The sequence below is a fragment of the Muscardinus avellanarius genome, assembly GCF_963383645.1.
Source record: "Muscardinus avellanarius genome assembly, chromosome: 12".
In the NCBI taxonomy this organism is placed as follows: domain Eukaryota; kingdom Metazoa; phylum Chordata; class Mammalia; order Rodentia; family Gliridae; genus Muscardinus; species Muscardinus avellanarius.
In genome coordinates this window covers 25,244,675-25,262,333 of record NC_137798.1, presented here as the reverse complement: position 1 = coordinate 25,262,333, position 17,659 = coordinate 25,244,675, and the positions used below count along the sequence as shown (strand labels likewise).

Here is a 17,659-nt window from a genome sequence, read left to right as displayed (position 1 = left end):
TTGACCTCCAACTCTTGGGCTCAAGCCATCTCTGTCCTCAGCTTCGCAGACAGCCAGGACTACAGGCGCACCACTGCTCTCTGCTTAGGAGCTGCTGTCTTAACCTCGACACAGGAGCTCCCGTTGCTGCAGACTGTTACCTTCTATCCTGCTCTTTGCTTGAACCTACCTAGAGGAAAGAAATGACCCTTTAGGTATAGGATGCTCTTAGGCTCTGCTTTTTGAAGAATATTCATGATCATGGATGAAGTGAGTGATCCCTGTGGGACCTGGGGTGTTTCCACAGTTTGAGGAAGCCTACAATGCAGTGCCAAAGAAACAGAAGCAGTCAAGGTTCACCCTGAAGAAGCTGGTACAGCGACTGCACATCCACGAGCCTGCCCAGCACGTGCAAGCCCTGCTGGGCTGCAGGTGAGAGGCTGCGTCCCAAACCTGCCTGCGGGTCAGGCTCGTCGGTCAGGTAGTGCTCACCCCAGCGCCAGGGTCTGGGCAGATCTGGCCTGTAAGCGTGACTGATCGGCTCTGACCGACTCCACTTGCCTTTTCTATTTCCTGCCATCTTTGAAATGATGTGTGCCTTCTTCTCTGTTCCAGGTACCCCTCCAACCTACAGCTCTTTTCCCAGAGTCACCTCCCCGGGCCATGGGATTCTAGCAGAGCTGGGAAGCGCATGAAGCTGTCTAGGCCGGAGACCTGGGATCGGGAGCTGAGCCTGCGAGGGAACAAAGCTTCTGTCTGGGAGGAACTCATAGGTAGGCCGACCTTCCTCTCTTCCCACCCATGCCTCTACATCTCAGACCCTTCCTTGAAGATTCCCATGGTGTGAGGCAGTTATTCTCTTGCCCGGTGGCTGCATCACTGGAAATGATTGGATGTATCTAGTCTGCCGCTGACCACAAGAGTGGACAGTGCGCCTGCTTAGAGTAGTGCTGGTGTCATCGATAGCTGATCACTCCAGATGTGGCTAGGTGGTACACGAGTCTTTATCAATATAGGACAGAAGCCGTGCCTCCTCTCTGACTGCACTTGTATTAATATCTGTGCAACTCGTTTCAAACAAGGTAGGATTTGCTTCTGGCATATTGGGGTCTCTACAGAAGCTCATACTTAGGGCATGGCAATGTTAGGTCATTTGCCCATACTGAAAAAATAAACAAATTCAATTTAGGAAGGGCCAGGTTACCTTCAATATATGCATATATGTAGGCGCGCGCGCACACACACACACACACACACACACATACACACACACACACACACTTTGTTTCCATTTTTATCTTTGAAAATTTAAAGTTAATATCTCTTTGTTGAAAACCTTCTAGCTATTTAGACCTTTTGACTGAGGTTTTTGTTTTGTGTGTGTGGTACTGGGGATGGAACCCAAGGGCATTCTACTTCTGAGCTACACCCCCAACCCCTTTTTTTATTCTTTATTTTGAAACAGGGTCTCACTGAGTTGCAAAGGGCCTCATTAAGTAGCTGAGGCTGTCCACGAACAGCAATCCTCCTGTCTCAGCCTCCCAAATGCTGGGATTACGAGCATGCGCCACCACGCCTGGCTTGACTGAGTTTTGTAGGCTTCATATTTTGGAACGTTGGACTCCGCGTGCCTCCCACTCAGAGTCAGCACAGCTGCGTGTCACTCTCTCACTTTGTCGCTCTCACTGGTGGTATGTCTACCGGAACCACCTGGGAGGAACCACCTGGGAATGAAAACACACATACACACACCTCACCTGATAACCTCTTTCCAACAGGTGAAATAAGTTAGGGTGTAGTGGCTAAAGGGACGTGGACAGCGGCTGGTATAGGGAGATGATTCTGTACGTATAGCACCGCTCTCTTCCTCTAGTTGAGAATGACTGGCCCTGAAAGTTTAACCCCTATGTCAGCTGGAAACCACGATTCACACCTGTAATTCCAGCTGCTTGGTAGGCTAAAGCAGGAGGGTTGCAACTTCTAGGCCAGGATGGAAATTTAATGAGACCCTGTCTCTAAACAAAAAGAGCCCGGTGTGGTGGCACAGACTTGTAATCCCAGTACTTGGGAGGCTGAGACAGGAGGATCCAGGTTTGCGGCCAGCCGCAGCTACTTAGTGAGGCCCTCTGCGACTTAGTGAGACCCTGTTTCAAAGTAAAGAATGAAAAATCGGGTTGGGGGTGTAGTTCAGAAGTAGAATGCCCTCAATCCCCAGCATCACAAAAACTCAATCAATCAATCAAAAAAAAAAAAAAAAAGATCTGAGGATATATGCTTGCCCTAGCATGTATGAGACCCTGGTTTCAAACCCTAATAATAGCATAAAAATTTTTTTTTGTGGTACTGGGGATTGGCCCCAGGAGCATTCTATCTCCAAGCTGCACCCTCAGCCCTCTAGTACTGGGAATACAAGCATGTGGCACCACACCCAGCTCAAAACAGCTTAAACTATGTCATTTACCTTGGCCAAGGCAAATGCCCAGTTTAATCCCATGGACTGCAGGATTTTGAGATCATATAAAACAGTTTTTCAAATGCTTCAGAATATATTTGTATGTATTTTAAAAAATACATTCTTAAAGCCGGGCGTGGTGGTGCATGCTTGTAATCCCAGCATTTGAGAGGCTGAGACTGGAGGTTCACCGTTCGAGGACAGCCTCAGCTACTTAGTGAGGCCCTTTGCAACTCAGTGAGACCCTGTTTCAAAATAAAGAATAAAAAACAGGGCAGAAAGTGTAGCTTGGAGGTCAGATGCCCCAGACCCGCAAAATAAATAAATAAATAAATAAATAAATAAATAAATATAAAAATACATTCTTGTACTAATACATTATGTGCTTTAGGGAATGCATAAAATATAAATGTAGATATAAAAACAAACATGAATAAATAAAAGGACGTATATCTATATATAGATATATAGATAAAATATAAGATATAAAAAGATAAGATAAAAGCCAGGTATTGGTGCACACCTGTAATCCTAGTACTTGGGCGACTGAGACAGGAGGATCACAGGTTCAAGTTCAACCTCAGCAACTTTGTAAGACCATCAGCAACTCAGCAAAATAGAAAAATAAAAAGTAAAATAGAGCTGGCAGTTGAATCTCAGAGGTAGAGTGCTCCTGGGTTCAGTTCCCAGCATTACACACACACACACACACACACACACACACACACACACGTATATATGTGTGTATATGTATATTTGTAATATATATATAATATAGTTAGATATAGGGACTCTTTTTGGGAGTTCTTAGGTGCCATCAATAATATATATTTATAAATAATTAAAAATATTTTGGAATGGAAAAAGTAAATTTCTTAATCTGAAAGATAAATACCTAATTTTCTGGGATTATAAATATGCTATTAGACTTTATTTCTTATAAAAATGACCTTTCATACACAGAAAACCTTTCATGCATAGAAACAGTTGAGAGAAGCTTGAGTTGAAATTGGCTGCGACGGCGCATGAGTTCCCAAACGTCCTTCTCAGGAGGTTTACCAGCCAGTTGTTCCATACAGTTTGTGAATCAGAACTATGACTGGAGCCTGGCGTGGCGGTGCCGCCGTAGCCTCAGCTGGGTGGGAGGCTGAGGAGGCAGGAGGCTCACTTAAGCCCAGAAGTTTGAGACCAGCTTGGGCAACATGTAGGACCCCATCTCCACAGGCAGTTGATACAGTAACTATAGATAGGAGGTGTGGTTTTTTCCCTGCAGGCTCCCAGGGGTGCATTCAGGTGACTGTGGAGAACAAGCCTCCAGTCCTCCACTCTGACCACACACTCTCAGCGCCGGTCCACACCGGCAACAGCTTCCGTCAGGAGAACGATGCTACCTTTTAAAGCTGACCTAAGATTCACTGTGATTGTAGCTAGAAGCTTTAATCCTTCTGGAAGCCTCCAGCCACAATTCTTCCTCAGTGCTGGGGATTGAACTCCGGGCCTCGTTTGTGCTAAGCGTGCATTCTAGCATTGAGCTACACTCCCAGCCAAACAACTGCTGGGATGACAGGTGTGCACCACCACACTCGGCTTTATTTTTATCTTTGAAACAGGGTCTCACTAAGTTGCTGAGGGGTATTGCCTAGTTGCTGAGACTAGCCTCAAACGTGTCATCCTGTCTCAGCCTCCTAAGTACTAGGATGAAGGTGTGCACCCTCAGGCGGGGCTCTCATGCCTTCTTTACCCCACGCCCTACCTTCCACAGACAACGGGAAGCTTCCCTTCATGGCCATGCTTCGGAACCTGTGCAACCTGCTGCGGGTTGGAATCAGCAGCCGCCACCATGAGCTCATTCTCCAGAGACTCCAGCACGCGGTCCGTGTGAGGGGCGGGTGGGTTACTTGTGGCTCGGTGACTAGTTGTGGTGTGGAGATGCTGCTGCCGCCAGGCTTCCCAGGTGGCTGAGGGAAGTCATGGCCCCCAGTCTTTTTTCATGTGGGCTGTGAATGAGTGTAGAAACACAGATGCCCTGGGAAGGACAGGTCTGGGATTCAGCCAGCGCTCAGAGAAATTATAGTTGAATGTAAGAACTTTTATTTTTCCCTTTCTTTTTCTCCTTTCCTTTTTTTTTCCTTTTTGTTACTGGGGATGATGATGATGATGATGATGATGATGATGATGATTATTTGGTGGTACTGGGGTTCCTGGAAACCCTTCTACCTTCAGGTACACTCCCAGACCTATTTTTTAAAAATATATTTTTAATTTGGAAACAGGATCTCTTAAGCCAGCGCGGCTGGCTTCGAACCTGCGCGATCCTCCTGTCTCCCAAACTCGGGATTACAAGCATGCGCCACCACGCCCGGCAGTACTGGGGGTTAAACCCAGGGACCTTCTACCTCTGAGCTACAACCCCCGCCTTCTTTATTTTGAAGCCAGATCTTGCTAAGTTGCTGAGGTCTCATTAAATTGCTGAGGCTGGGCTCAAACCTGCAATCCTCCTGTCTCAGCCTCCCGAGTACTGAGATTACAGGTGCATGCCACGGCTCCTTGCTCCTTTTTATTTTCTGAGTTCAGTAACCTAGACTTCAGAGAGAGTGTGCTGTGGAAGAAATGGGGCTCTTACCTCTTACTTTCTCTTTTTTCCCCTTTCTCTTTATCTCTTCTCTAAATTTCTTTGTCCCCCTCCTCGCCTCCCACCAATCTAACAATGTGGTTACCTGGTGAGGTCCTGGTCCCTGAGTTTTTGTGGCCCCCATCCTCCGGGTCCTCTGCTCACGTCCTGTTTCTCGCTTTTCAGAAGTCTGTGATCCACAGTCGTCAATTTCCCTTCAGATTCCTTAATGCCCATGATTCGATCGACAGCCTCGAGGCGCAGCTGAGAAATAACGGTATCACCCACTTCCTCCAGCTCCTGTGGCCTCTCTTGTCTGACTGAGGCTCACCCCTGACGTCTTTAGCCTTGGGGACTCGGTGTGGGGTGGGCATGCTTACCAGCCCCGGAGGTCAGGACTGGGGACACGTTGATGTTGGGACGAGATGAGGGAAGAGACGCGGCCTGACTCGGGTGTTTACCTGTCCTCACGCAGCATTGCCCTTTCCTTCCAATACAAAACTGATGCGGCGGGTAATGATCAGACTCTCAAAAAAAGTCAGGAGGCCTGCCACGGCCAAGAAGCTGCACAACCTGAGTTGTCGGTGGCTTCGGGCAGCCATGAGGATACCTGTGATGTACGAGCAGCTCAAGCGGGAGAAGCAGAAAGAGCACAAAGCCAGGTATGTGCGCGCCGTCTGGGAGCCACGGACGGCGAGAGGCGCCTGGCAGGGCTCGGGGGTCGCTTGGGAAACCGCCAGCTATTCTCTCGTAAAGATCTGCTTGTCAGCCATCCTGTGGCTTAGCCGGCTTGGCCCCAGTCATTGCTAGCACAGCAGATCTAGTCTTTAACATTGTCCCGTAGAGAGATCAGGGACACAGTCTGTGCCTCGGCTCCATCCTGTTATCTGTGACAGTTTCGTTGGCTCCCGTAGGGCCTGTGAGTCTGCGAAGCATTGCCTTTTCTTTTTTCTTCTTTTGTGGTACTGAGGATGAAACCCAGGAGCATTCTATCTCCGAGATACACCCCTGGCCCTATTTTTTATTTTGAAACAGTCTCACTGAGTTGCAGAGGGCCTTGCTAAGTAGCTGAGGCTGTCGTGAACTGTGATCCCCCTGTCTCAGCCCCCAAATGCTGGGATGACAAGCGTCGCCACCGTGCCCGGCTTGGAGCATCTCTCTTTCTTTTAGTGCAGACTGGTTTCCTCTTTGCCACTAAACTGGTACATGGTTTTCTTTTTTCTTCTCTGTTACTTTTCTCTCTCTCTCTCTCTCTCCCTCTCTCCCCGTGTGTGTGTGTGTGTGTGTGTATTTCCCTAATACTGGGGATTGAACCCAAAGACATACTACTCCTGAGCTTCACCACAGATCTTTTATTTATTTATTTATTGTTTTTTTTTATCTTGAAGCAGAGTTTGGCTAAGTTCCTAAGGATATCACTAAATTTCTGTGACTGGTCTCAAATCTGAGATCCTCCTGTCTCAGCATTCCAAGTACTAGGATTATAGGCATTCACCACCATGCCCAGCTATTTAATTAATTAATCTATTTATTTGTGGTGCTGGGGATTGAACCCAGGGTTGGTTTACCTTTTTTATTTTTTATTTTGACCTCTCAGACCTTTTTTTTTTTTTTTTTTTTTTTTTTTTTTTAGATAGGTCTCACTAATTTGCTGAGGCCAGCCTTGAACCTGCAGCTCCTCCTGTCTCAGCCTCCCAAGTATTGGGATTACAGGCATGCACCACCATGCCTGACTTGTTTTTCTATTACATATACTGCAGGCATTGACACTACAGCCTTGAATACATTCAGATTTACTTTATGTGGCAAGAATTTTATAAGTGATTCTGTGTACACTATTTAATGTTTTTTGTGTGTTTTGATAAAATACAAAATCAGAGAGCTGGGCGTGGTGGCGCACGCTTGCAATCCCAGCATTCGGGAAGCTGAGACAGGAGGATCACGATTCGTGGCCAGCCACAGCTACTTAGTGAGGTCCTTCCCAATTCAGTGAGACCTTGTTTCAAAATAAAGAATAAAATATAGGGCTGGGGGTGTAGCTCGGAGGTAGAATGTCCCTGGGTTCCATCCCCAGTACCACACACACAAAAAAAATACAAAATCAGGAGGCACAGAAAACTGGTGGTTCCATGATACTAAGATTAATGGGTGCTCTCGGGATGCTGAGAGCCTCATCTGTTTACGATGGTTAAAGTCTCATCCGGTGATGACCTTGGTCAGAACCAAGTGCTTCATTGGCTGTTGCAGCAGAGGAGTTTTCTATCTGTCCATTCTCCCACATCTGTTAGTTGGAAATCTGAAAAGATCCTACCCCCTCGACTAAAGCTGCTTAGTTAGTCAGCCACAGAGACTGTATAGGAAAGATGAGATGATGATTCACTTCTCTCCCTTAACTGCCAGGTGTTTTGTTTTGTTTTTTTGTTTTGTACTGAGGATTGAACCCAGTGGCATTCTGCCTCTGAACTACAACCCTCGCCCAATTTTTTTTAATTTTTTCTTTTTTAAAAATTTTATTTATATGTGGAACATATCAAAAATGGTATACATTTAGACTGTGCTTGGTGCTCTCCCCCCCTCCGGTTCCCCTTCCCCCTCCCACCAGTGAGTGTCCAGGTTAACCGTGCTATATTCATACTTTTACACATATTCAGATGTAGCTCCTCCATTACTCAACCTCAGCCTTCTTCCTCTCCTGTCCTTCCATTCTAGCTTTGCTGAGATTTCCCCTCTGTTATCTGGAGTCCCTCTGGTATCCCCAATGCTCCCCAGTTTGGGCACCTCGCCCAGTTTTATTGTTTTGAATCAGAGCCACTAAGTTGATTAGAGTCTCGCTCCTCACTGAGGCCATCCTTGAAACTCTTGCGATCCTCCTGTCTCAGCCTCCCAAGGACGGGGATCATAAGCATGCGCCGCCACACTTGCCTAACTGCCAGTTTTGAGAAGGGAGTTAGTATTTGCTCTTTCAAATATGATTTTAAAATATGTAGCAGTTCAAAGCTGGGTGTGGTGGTGCTTGCCTGTAATCCCAGTACTTCAGAGTCTGAGATACGAGAATGCAGGGTGGAGGACGGCCTCGGCAAGTAGTGAGGCTGGCATCAACCTAGCAAGACAAATGCAATGAGTTAGGGCAAGGGGTGCAGCTGAGAAGTAGAATGCCCTTGGGTTCAATCCCTAATACCACAGAACAAATAAAATATGGAGCGCTAAATCTTGCCTCATGAATGAGTTTGGATCTGTGTGGTGAGTGTAGCCAGTGATTTCAGAGAGCGGCTCTCCAGGTGACTTCCCCTCTCTGGGATTACAAGAGCCCTGTAGGATGGGCGAAGGGGAGCTTTACATGACAGTGGAGGCGGACTGTGGAAGGACCTGGTCGTGCTTGAGGAGGGAGGGAGAGGACTCAAGATCCTGAGTGTAAGTTCCTGTCTCGTCCTCCACCTCATGGTGGCAGGCAGATAAGCCCCTGGGCCCCGTGTCCCTCTTCCTGCCTGCAGACGGTGGAATTATGATGCCGAGATGCTGGACCGGTACCGACAGGCCCTGGAGGTGGCCGTGAACCTCTCTGTGAAGCACAGCCTGCCCCCGCTGCCAGGCCGCACCCTCTTGGTCTATTTGACAGATGCCGATGCAGACAAACTCTGTCCCAAGAGCAACGTACAAGGGGTAAAACAAAACCAAAAACCAAACCGCAACTAAAAAGCGTCCCCCAAGGGGTTAGAGGTGTTTGGCCTCCAGGGCTGGTGGTCAAGGGTGGGTAGCTTTATTTCACCCCCCATGCTTGTCCAATCAGCCCCCCCTGAACTACGTGCTGCTCCTGATTGGAATGATGGCAGCACGGGCAGAGCAGGTGGAGCTCCTGCTGTGTGGAGGAGGAAGAGTGAAGACTGCAGTGCTCAACGCAGAAGAAGGGATCCTGAAGACTGCCATCAAGCTGCAGGCTCAAGTTCAGGTCAGACACCCATCGCTGCCCCCCAAAAATGTAGAATGGACATGAACCTGGAACAGCCCAGATGGTTAGTGCTGGCATAGATAACACAGTTCTGAAGATTTCCCAAACAGACTATGGCATTTCTTTCTGATTGATTGTATTAGTTTGGTTTTTATTGCTATAATATAATACCTGAGGCAGGCTAATTTATAAAGAAAATAGGTTTATTTGGCTCACAGTTCTGGAGGCCCAAGGGCATGACTCTGGCAGCTCGGCTGCAGAGCATCTCATGGTGGATAGTGTGTGTAAGAACATATACATGAGGAAGAGCTGGAGAGTGATTCATGGGTCAGGCTCAGACTTTTATAACAGCTTGCAAGGACTCAGGAGTCTCATGGGAGCTGCCTTTAGTCCCTTCCAAGGGCGGTTCCTTTCATGACCAGAGGACCTCTCACTAGATCCCACCGCAATACGATGCTTGGATTGAATTCTCATCATTTCAGTATCTCACAGTGGAAATCAGATTTCAACACATGGACCCTGTGAACCTTTGGGGGGGCGCTCAAACCACATCCCATTGATCACTGCATTGCGCCTTCGTAACATGGGTCTATCCTTCCAGGAGTTGGAGGGAAATGATGAATGGTCCCTGTTTACTTTTGGGAAGTACCTGCTGTCTCTGGCTGTCCAGAGGGTCCCTGTGAGTACTGCTCAGGCTCGTGAACCCCTTCTCCCCCTGCAACTGATACATCTCACTCCTTATATTTCTTTCTTTCTTTCTTTCTTTCTTTCTTTCTTTCTTTCTTTCTTTCTTTCCTTCTTCTTTCCTTCCTTCCTTCCTTCCTCCCTCTCTTTCTTTCTTTCTTTCTTTCTTTCTTTCTTTCTTTCTTCTTTCTTCTTTCTTTCTTCCTTTTTTTGGTACTGAGGCATTCTACTTCTGAGCTTCCCCCCAGTCCTTAATTTAATTTTGTTTTTATAAATTGATGTTTAAAATGGCCATGTTGGTAGGGGTTGTAGCTCAGTGGTAGAGTGCCTTCCTAGCATGCCTACGGCCCAGAGTTCATTCCTCAGCAACAGAAATAAAATAAAATAAAATGTTGTGTTTAACAACTGACTAGCAAAATGCCACATACTTAAGCCACCAGTTCTCGAGAGCCTGAACGAGCCAGCTGCAGCTTATCAGCGCCGTATCCATCTCCGTCTTGGTTCTCCCCAGGTCGGGGTGCAGCAGCTCCCTCGCTGAAGGACAGTGACCAGAGGCAGCTCCCCACAGTTGTCAGGGCTCTACTCCAGTCCTCGGAGATCTCTTCTCTCGCTGTCTGACCTCTCCAGTCCCATTTCTGTTGTTCCCCGTGCCCAGGCCCTGTCTTTCGTCCTACAGGTGGACAGGGTTGTACTCTTTGGCCACACGATGCAGGACAGAATATTGGATGCAGCCAAGCAGCTCATCTGGCAGCATGTGAATTCCAAGTGTCTCTTCGTCGGTGTCCTCCTAAGAAAAAACTCATATGTGTAAGGACGCGTACGCTCCCTACCCAGTGCCGGGAGACAGTGGCCCCCGGCCCCCTGCTGCTCCCGGCACAGCTTGGGAAACTCCCACTTGTGTGGCGCCTCCTGGCTCCGCCTTCTTAATTCTGTTGCACTTCAGGTTCTAGAACCTTCTCAGAAGACTTTAGCCTGGCCTCACTGTGGGTGCCCTTGTGAGGGTCCACTCTAGTCTAGCATATATAAATAAATACGATAATGTTTTGTGGTGTTGGGGATTGGTCCTGGGGCCTCATGCGTGCCAAGCAAGTGCTCTACCACTGAGCTCCGTCCTTGGCCACACAATCCTATTAGGAGTGTGGGTGTGGGGTCATCTCAGGGCCATGGAGGGTGGCTGTCCCACGCCCTGCTTCTGATGCTTAGTGACTGCTTCTTCCTTTGCCAGGTCGCTAAATTTGAATCCTAAAGATGTGACACTCTCAGGCTGTACTGACGCGATACTAAAGTGAGTACAAGATTGGTGTTGGAGAGCTTGGAGCTTCCGTAGAAACTATCTGACAGCTGGTGCATGGCGCACTCCTGCAATCCCAGCTACTCTGGAGGCAGAGGCAGCAGGAGGATCACAAGTTCAAAGCGAGCGTGGATAATTTAGCAAGATCCCTATCTTAAAATAAGAAAAGGGCTGGGAGTTGGATGTGGTGGTCCATGCCTGTAATCCCAGTACTTGGGAGGCTGAGACAGGAGGATAGCAGGTTTGACGACAGCCTTAGCAAGTAGTGAGACTCTCAACAACTTAGTGAGACCTTGCTTTTTTTTCTTCAGTACTAAGGATGGAACCCAGGGGCATTGTACCTCTGAACTATACCCCCAGCCCTAATTTTTAGTCTTTTTATTTTTTGAAACAGGGTCTCACTGAGTTGCAAAGGGCCACGCTAAGTAGCTGAGGCTGTCTGCGAATCGTCATCCTCTGGTCTCTGCCTCCTGAATGCTGGGATTACAAGCGTGCACCACCACTTCCTGTGTGAGACCTTGTTTTAAAACAAAAAATAAAAATTGGGCTGGGAGGTGTAGGTTGGAGTTAGAATGCCTCTGGGTTCAATCTCCAATACCAACCCCCCCCCCCCAATAAAAGAGCTGTGGATATAGCTCATGGTAGAGCACTTGTCCAGCATGCTTAAAGCTGTAGGCTTAATACCCAGCATGCACACACGCACGCATGCACGCATGCACCCAAGCATGCATGCACTCACACACACCAAACAGAAAATTATCATTTTATATTTGTCTAGATTGAGCAGTAAAACTGTGTTACAGGGATCTGGGCACTTCGTATCTTATGACCCAACCATCAGCAACTTCTACTTCATGGTTTATTTTATTTTTTGGTACAGGGGATTGAACCTAGGGGCATTCTACCACTGAGCTACATCCCTGGCCCCATTTTTTAAATTCTTTATTTTGAAACGGGGTCTCACTAAGTTTCAGAGGACCTCACTAAGTAGCTGAGGCTGGCCGTGAACCTGTGATCTTCCTGTCTCAGCCTCCCAAGTACTGGGATTACAAGCGCGCGCCACCATGCTTGGCTTACTTCATGGTTTAAAATGGCTCTTTCACCTCTAGCCATCTTTAAATTCAGCCAAGTTTGTATTATATCCAGTAGGAAAGAGGAGCAGGGACATGTGAGTTTGCCATTTTGTGTTTGTGTGTAGTTTGTGGGATCGAGCCCAGGGGCTTCATATGTGCTAAGCAAGTGCTCGCTCTACCACTGACTTACGCTCCCAGCCCTTATTAAATATTATTATGAGGCAAGGTCTTGCTACGTTTCCCAGGCTGTCCTCAAACTTGGAATCCTTCTGTTTCAGCCTCCCAAATAACTGGGATTTTAGGTGTGCACCACCACATAGGGCTTCAAGAGAAATCTTAGCATTACCATGCACAGCAGGAGGGCCTGGAGCTGGGTTTCTTTTCTCTCCTTCGTTCCGATGACCCTGAAGTCTTATTTAAGCCTGCCTTCACTGGCCATGGGCATCTTCTTCAGGAGCTCTGGTTAACTGGGTGGCCTCGGCTGGCCATATCTTTGCTCACCATCCTTGGATGCTCTTCTTGACTTTGACCTCGAATATTTTTCTCTCATTTGTTTTGTTGCTTTTTATGTTAGGTTCATTGCAGAGCATGGGGCTTCCCGTCTTCTGGAACATGTGGGCCAAATGGACAAAATATTCAAGATCCCACCACCCCCAGGGAAGACACAGGTCCCGACTCTCCGGCCACTGGAAGAGGATGCGCCCAGCGCCTTGGCTCCTGTCCCCCAGCATGGGTCAGTCTAGGTTTCTGTGCCTTTGTGAACTGGGAGGGCTGTGGTCAAAGCCTGGAAAAACTCTGTGACCACTGGGATGTCACAGCTGGCTGCTGGGAGGCCACTTGTTTTATCTGCTAAGGTGCCTCCTCCTTCCCAGGCAAGGGCTTTTCTAGCACCAGGAACTCTCCATGTGCGGAAGGAGGTTAAAATGCAGGGGGCAGTGTCGCCCTGCCACACAGCCAAGGCGTAGGTGAAGGGCCTAGGAGAATAGCTCTGACGTTGTCTATCAAATAGTAGCTTGAATCTTGGGCTAGTTGCTTAATTAATTTCTTTTTTTTCTATACTGGTGATTGAACCCAGGGCATTCTACCTCCCAGCCCTATTCATTCATTCATTCGTTTGTTTGTTTATCATGCTAGATTGATGAGCGTCTTACTGCTTGCTGAGGCTGTCCTTGAACTTGCCACCCTCAATCTCAGCCTTCCAAGTACTGGGATTATAGGCATGTGCCACCACACCTGGCTTTTTTTTATTTTGGTGGTACTGGGCTTCCTGGAAGCCCTCTACCTCTGGGCTACACCCCCAGACTTTTTTATTTTTGGAAACAGGGTCTCTTAAGCCAGAGAGGCTGGCACAGGGATTACAAGCGTGCGCCACCACGCCCGGCCACACCTGTCTTTAATTAATTTCTTAACGCTTAGTTGTTTTGCCCCCCTCATATATATATATATATATATATATATATATATATATTTTTTTTTTTTTTTTTTTGTACTGGAGATTGAACCTCGCAGCATTTTCCTCTGAGCTATACCTCCAGCTGTAATTTTTTTTGTTTCGTTTTTGTTTGGAAACAGGGTCTTGCTAAGTTGTGGAAGGCCTCACTATGTTGCTGAGGCTGTTCTTGAACCTGTGATCCTCCTGTTTCAGCCTTCCAAGTACTAGGATTACAGGTGTGCGCCATCATGCCCAGCATTATTTTGTTTTGTCTTGCAATTCTAGGGATTGAACCCAGAGGTGTTCTACCACTGAGCTACATCCTCAGTCCTTTTTATTTTTCATTTTGAGATGGAGTCTTCCTAAATTGCCAAGGCTGGTCTTAAGTTTGTAATCTTCCTCCTTCAACCTCCTGAGTTGCTGGCATTTCAGGCATGTGCCACTATGCCTGGCAAAGCTGTGGTTTATTTCTTTTTCTGTTTGTTTGCCACACTGATGATTGAACCCAGCAGTGTTCTACCTCCAAGCTATACCCCTAGTCCTTTTTACTTTAATATCATTATTGGTACTCGGGATTGAATCCAGGGGCATTATACCTTCAAGCTACACTCCAGCCCTTTCTATTATTATTTTGTTTTGAAACAGGATCTCTCTAAGTTGCTGAGGGTCTTGCTAAATTTCTAAGGCTCGCTTCAAACCTGCACTCCTCCTGTCTGTCTTCCAAGTATTGGGATTACAAGTGTGTGCCACTGTACCTGGCAAAGATATAGTTTCTTTGTTGGTAAAACAGAGAAAATGATAGTGTTTCCCTTACTGTGTCATCGTGAGCAAATAATAGTAAGTGTATAGTAGTGACTAGCTGAAAAAGGAGAGGTGCAGGGACTTTCACCCAGGACTCTGCACAGGGGACCACAAGCCGGGGGCCCCTGGAGGCCGGCAGGGCACTCCTGCTGCCAGTAGTGCCTGGCTGTGCTCAGTGCTGCCGGGCGATTGCAGCAGTGTCTGTGGGGCTGAGAGGGGCTGATGGCTCGCCTGAGCCCACCCTCGCCTTCCCTTCAGTTGGCGCAGCATCCGGCTCTTCATTTCATCCACTTTCCGGGACATGCATGGGGAGCGGGACCTGCTGCTGAGGTCGGTGCTGCCAGCACTGCAGGCCCGAGCGGCCCCCCACCGCATCAGCCTCCATGGCATCGACCTGCGCTGGGGCATCACGGAGGAGGAGAGCCGCAAGAACAGGTGCGGGGGCGCAGAGAAGAGGGGCTGAGGTGCTGGATCTGTGGTGGGCAGGGCTCCCTGGTATTCCCTGACACTCTGCCCCAGCGATTCTTGCAAGTTCCTGTTATTGCCCTGCAGACAACTGGAAGTGTGCCTCCGGGAGGTGGAGAATTCGCAGCTGTTTGTGGGGATCCTGGGCTCTCGCTATGGCTACGTTCCCCCCGAGTGCAACCTCCCAGACCTTCCTCACTTCCGCTGGGTAAGGAGGGGTGGGAGGAAAGGCCTGGGGAAAAGTTGCAGTTTGTCAGGAACCCCGGGACTGACTGTGCACAGGCAGGTCTTTGAGACTTGTAGTGAAACACCAGCAAAAGATTTTGCCCAAGCTGGGCGTGGTGGCGCACGCTTGTAATCCCAGCATTTGGGAGACTGAGGCAGGAGGATCGCAGTTTGCAGCCAGCCTCAGCTACTTAGTGAGGTCCTTTGCAACTCAGTGAGACCCTCTTTTAAAATAAAGGATAAAAAATCGGGCTTGGGGTATAGCTCAGAGGTAGAATGTCCCTGGGTTCCATCCTCCGTACTGGGGGTGGGGGGTCGTGGGAATTCTGCATGTAGCCTGGTCCTGCATGAGGACATTCTTTTGAGAAGTACTTCTGGACTGGCTGAGGGATGTAAGGCTGAGGATAGGCCTGTTTAAGTTTTGCTCTCAGTTGCATCTGGATTCTGCTCTGCCTTCTGCCATTTTCAGGGAGCACAGCTTTGTAGGAAGAGCTTACTCTTACCTGTCCTTGGTTTCCCACATAGTAAAGAGAAGCAGTAACATCTACATTGCAGGTTTATTGTGAGAGTTAAAGATCTGAGTATGGTGGCACACATCTCTAATCCCACTGCTTGGATGACTGAGACAGGAAGATTGTCTCAGGACAGCCTCAGCAACTTAGTGAGACTGCTCCAAAAATAAAAGAAATAAAAGCCAAGTGTGGTGACGCACGCTTGTAATCCCAGCACTGGGGAGGCTGAGAAAGGAGGATCGCAGTTTACGGACAGCCTCAGCTACTTAGTGAGGCCCTCTGCAACTCAGTGAGGCCCTGTTTCAAAATAAAGAATAAAAATAGGGCTGGGAGTGCAGCTCAGAGGTAGAATGCCCCTGAGTTCCATCCCTAGTACCACATAAATAAATAAATAAATAAATAAATAAATAAATAAATAAATAAATGAAGTAAACCTGAGCGTGGTGGCTCACACTTGTAATTGCAGCTTTCGGGAGGCTGAGACCTGAGGATCTTGGTTCGCAGACAGCCTTAGCTACTTAGTGAGGCCCTTCGCAGCTCAGTGAGACCCTGTTTCAAAAATAAAAATACTAAAAAAAAAAAAAAAAATAGGGCTGCAAGTGTAGCATGGAAGTAGAATGCCTCTGGGATTAAATTTCTAAGACCACAAAATAAATAAATAAATAAATATTTTAAAAGGATTAAAATCTATTTTTAGCTGGGCATGGTGGTGCACGCTTGTAATCCTAGCACTTGGGAGGCTGAAACAGGAGGATCACACAGGTTCAAAGCCAGTCTCAGCTACTTAGTGAGGCTCTCAGCAACTTAGTGAGACCCTGTTTTCAAATAAATTATAAAATAGGGCTGAGGGTATAGCCCACAGGAGGAAGCCCCTGGGTTTCAGCCCCAGTACCACCAAAATAAATAAATAAATAAATAAATTCTTTAAAAAAAATGTTCAGTGCCTATCAGGCATTCAGTACATGTTAGCTGTGATCTATATTTTGTTGTATGTGTCCGAAGGGAGGAGGACTTCACTGAGATGAGGGAGCACTGAGACTTTGCGGGTGTCCAAGGAGGGGGGTTAGTGTGACCCTGAATGGAACCGCCTGTCTCTGCCCTTCCCGCAGGCCCAGCAGTACCCTTTGGGGCGCTCCGTGACGGAGATGGAGGTGATGCAGTTCCTGAGTCGGGACCGAGGCCGGCAGCCCTCTGCCCAAGCTCTCCTGTACTTCCGGGATTCCAGTTTCCTCAGGTATCTTCTGCTGCATCCTGGGACAGTTCTTCTTTTCTGGAAGGCCCGGCAGGCGCAGCCTTTTCTCGTTAACATTCAGGGTACAGGAGGGGCGAGCTGAAAGAGAGAAACAGGACTCCCAAGCCAGCCTTGGAGCTGGTCAGGGGATGGCCACAAGTGCCAGGGCGTGGCAGCCATAGCTGGTGGTTGGCGAGGCCAGGAGTGTCTGACCTGGCCCCACTCCTGGGGTATTGTTGGGGGTCAGCTCTGTGCCAGATGCCTGGAAACCTGACTTCACTGCTGAGTCTGAAGAGGCTGCACATCGGATCTCCGAACTGAAGAGCTACCTGAGCAGACAGAAGGAGGTCACCTGGCACAGGTGAGCTGAGGGAGGTAGAGAGCGCGTGCGCAGGGAGGTGCGGCCTGCTTGACCGGCCGCACTTGCTTTCCCTGCAGATACTCCTGTGAGTGGGGGGGTGTGGCAGCTGGCCGGCCCTATGTTGGGGCACTGGAGGAGTTTGGACAGTTGGTTCTCCAGGACGTGTGGGATATGATCCAGAAGCTTTACCTGCAGGTTGGCAGCAGCCCGGCCAGGGGAATGGACAGGGGAGTGAGGCGGTCTGGCAGCCTGGGTGGGAAGGAACATGGTGGGGGCTCTATGGGCTTTGGGCCTGGGGCTTCTGAGGGGCCTGGAAACATGGGTAGTCACTACTCTTTGTGCTCTCAGCCCGGGGCCCCGTCGGAGCAGCCCGGGACCCTCCCAGATGATGACTTGGTCCAGGCCACCTTTCAGCAGCTGCAGAGGCCCCTGAGTCCAGGCCGGCCACAGCTCCTTCAGGACATGGTGCAGCGGCTGAGGCTGCCCCAGGGGAGGCTGAGCCTGGTGACTGGGCAGGCAGGACAGGGCAAGACTGCCTTCTTGGTATGAGCCTCAGGGACCCAGGCAGGCGGAGGGCTGTGAGGGCCAAGGAGCTG

The 17,659-nt window shown here is 48.6% G+C and overlaps 1 protein-coding gene across 1 annotated transcript in view; it reads left to right on the top strand.

The window, feature by feature from the left end:
- TEP1 (telomerase associated protein 1) overlaps positions 1-17,659 on the top strand; it is a gene marked incomplete at both ends in the record, with an annotated part of 59,211 nt that overhangs the window by 24,531 nt on the left and 17,021 nt on the right. Inside the window, 17 exons of the mRNA XM_080707069.1 lie at positions 287-411; positions 595-752; positions 4,194-4,303; positions 5,229-5,319; positions 5,518-5,704; positions 8,534-8,702; positions 8,830-8,988; positions 9,590-9,667; positions 10,349-10,479; positions 10,898-10,957; positions 12,611-12,769; positions 14,528-14,704; positions 14,822-14,942; positions 16,581-16,705; positions 16,950-17,063; positions 17,141-17,258; positions 17,412-17,606. Of these exons, the coding sequence (XP_080563195.1) occupies positions 287-411; positions 595-752; positions 4,194-4,303; positions 5,229-5,319; positions 5,518-5,704; positions 8,534-8,702; positions 8,830-8,988; positions 9,590-9,667; positions 10,349-10,479; positions 10,898-10,957; positions 12,611-12,769; positions 14,528-14,704; positions 14,822-14,942; positions 16,581-16,705; positions 16,950-17,063; positions 17,141-17,258; positions 17,412-17,606 (2,277 nt within the window). The remainder of the gene's footprint in view (positions 1-286; positions 412-594; positions 753-4,193; positions 4,304-5,228; positions 5,320-5,517; positions 5,705-8,533; positions 8,703-8,829; positions 8,989-9,589; positions 9,668-10,348; positions 10,480-10,897; positions 10,958-12,610; positions 12,770-14,527; positions 14,705-14,821; positions 14,943-16,580; positions 16,706-16,949; positions 17,064-17,140; positions 17,259-17,411; positions 17,607-17,659) is intronic.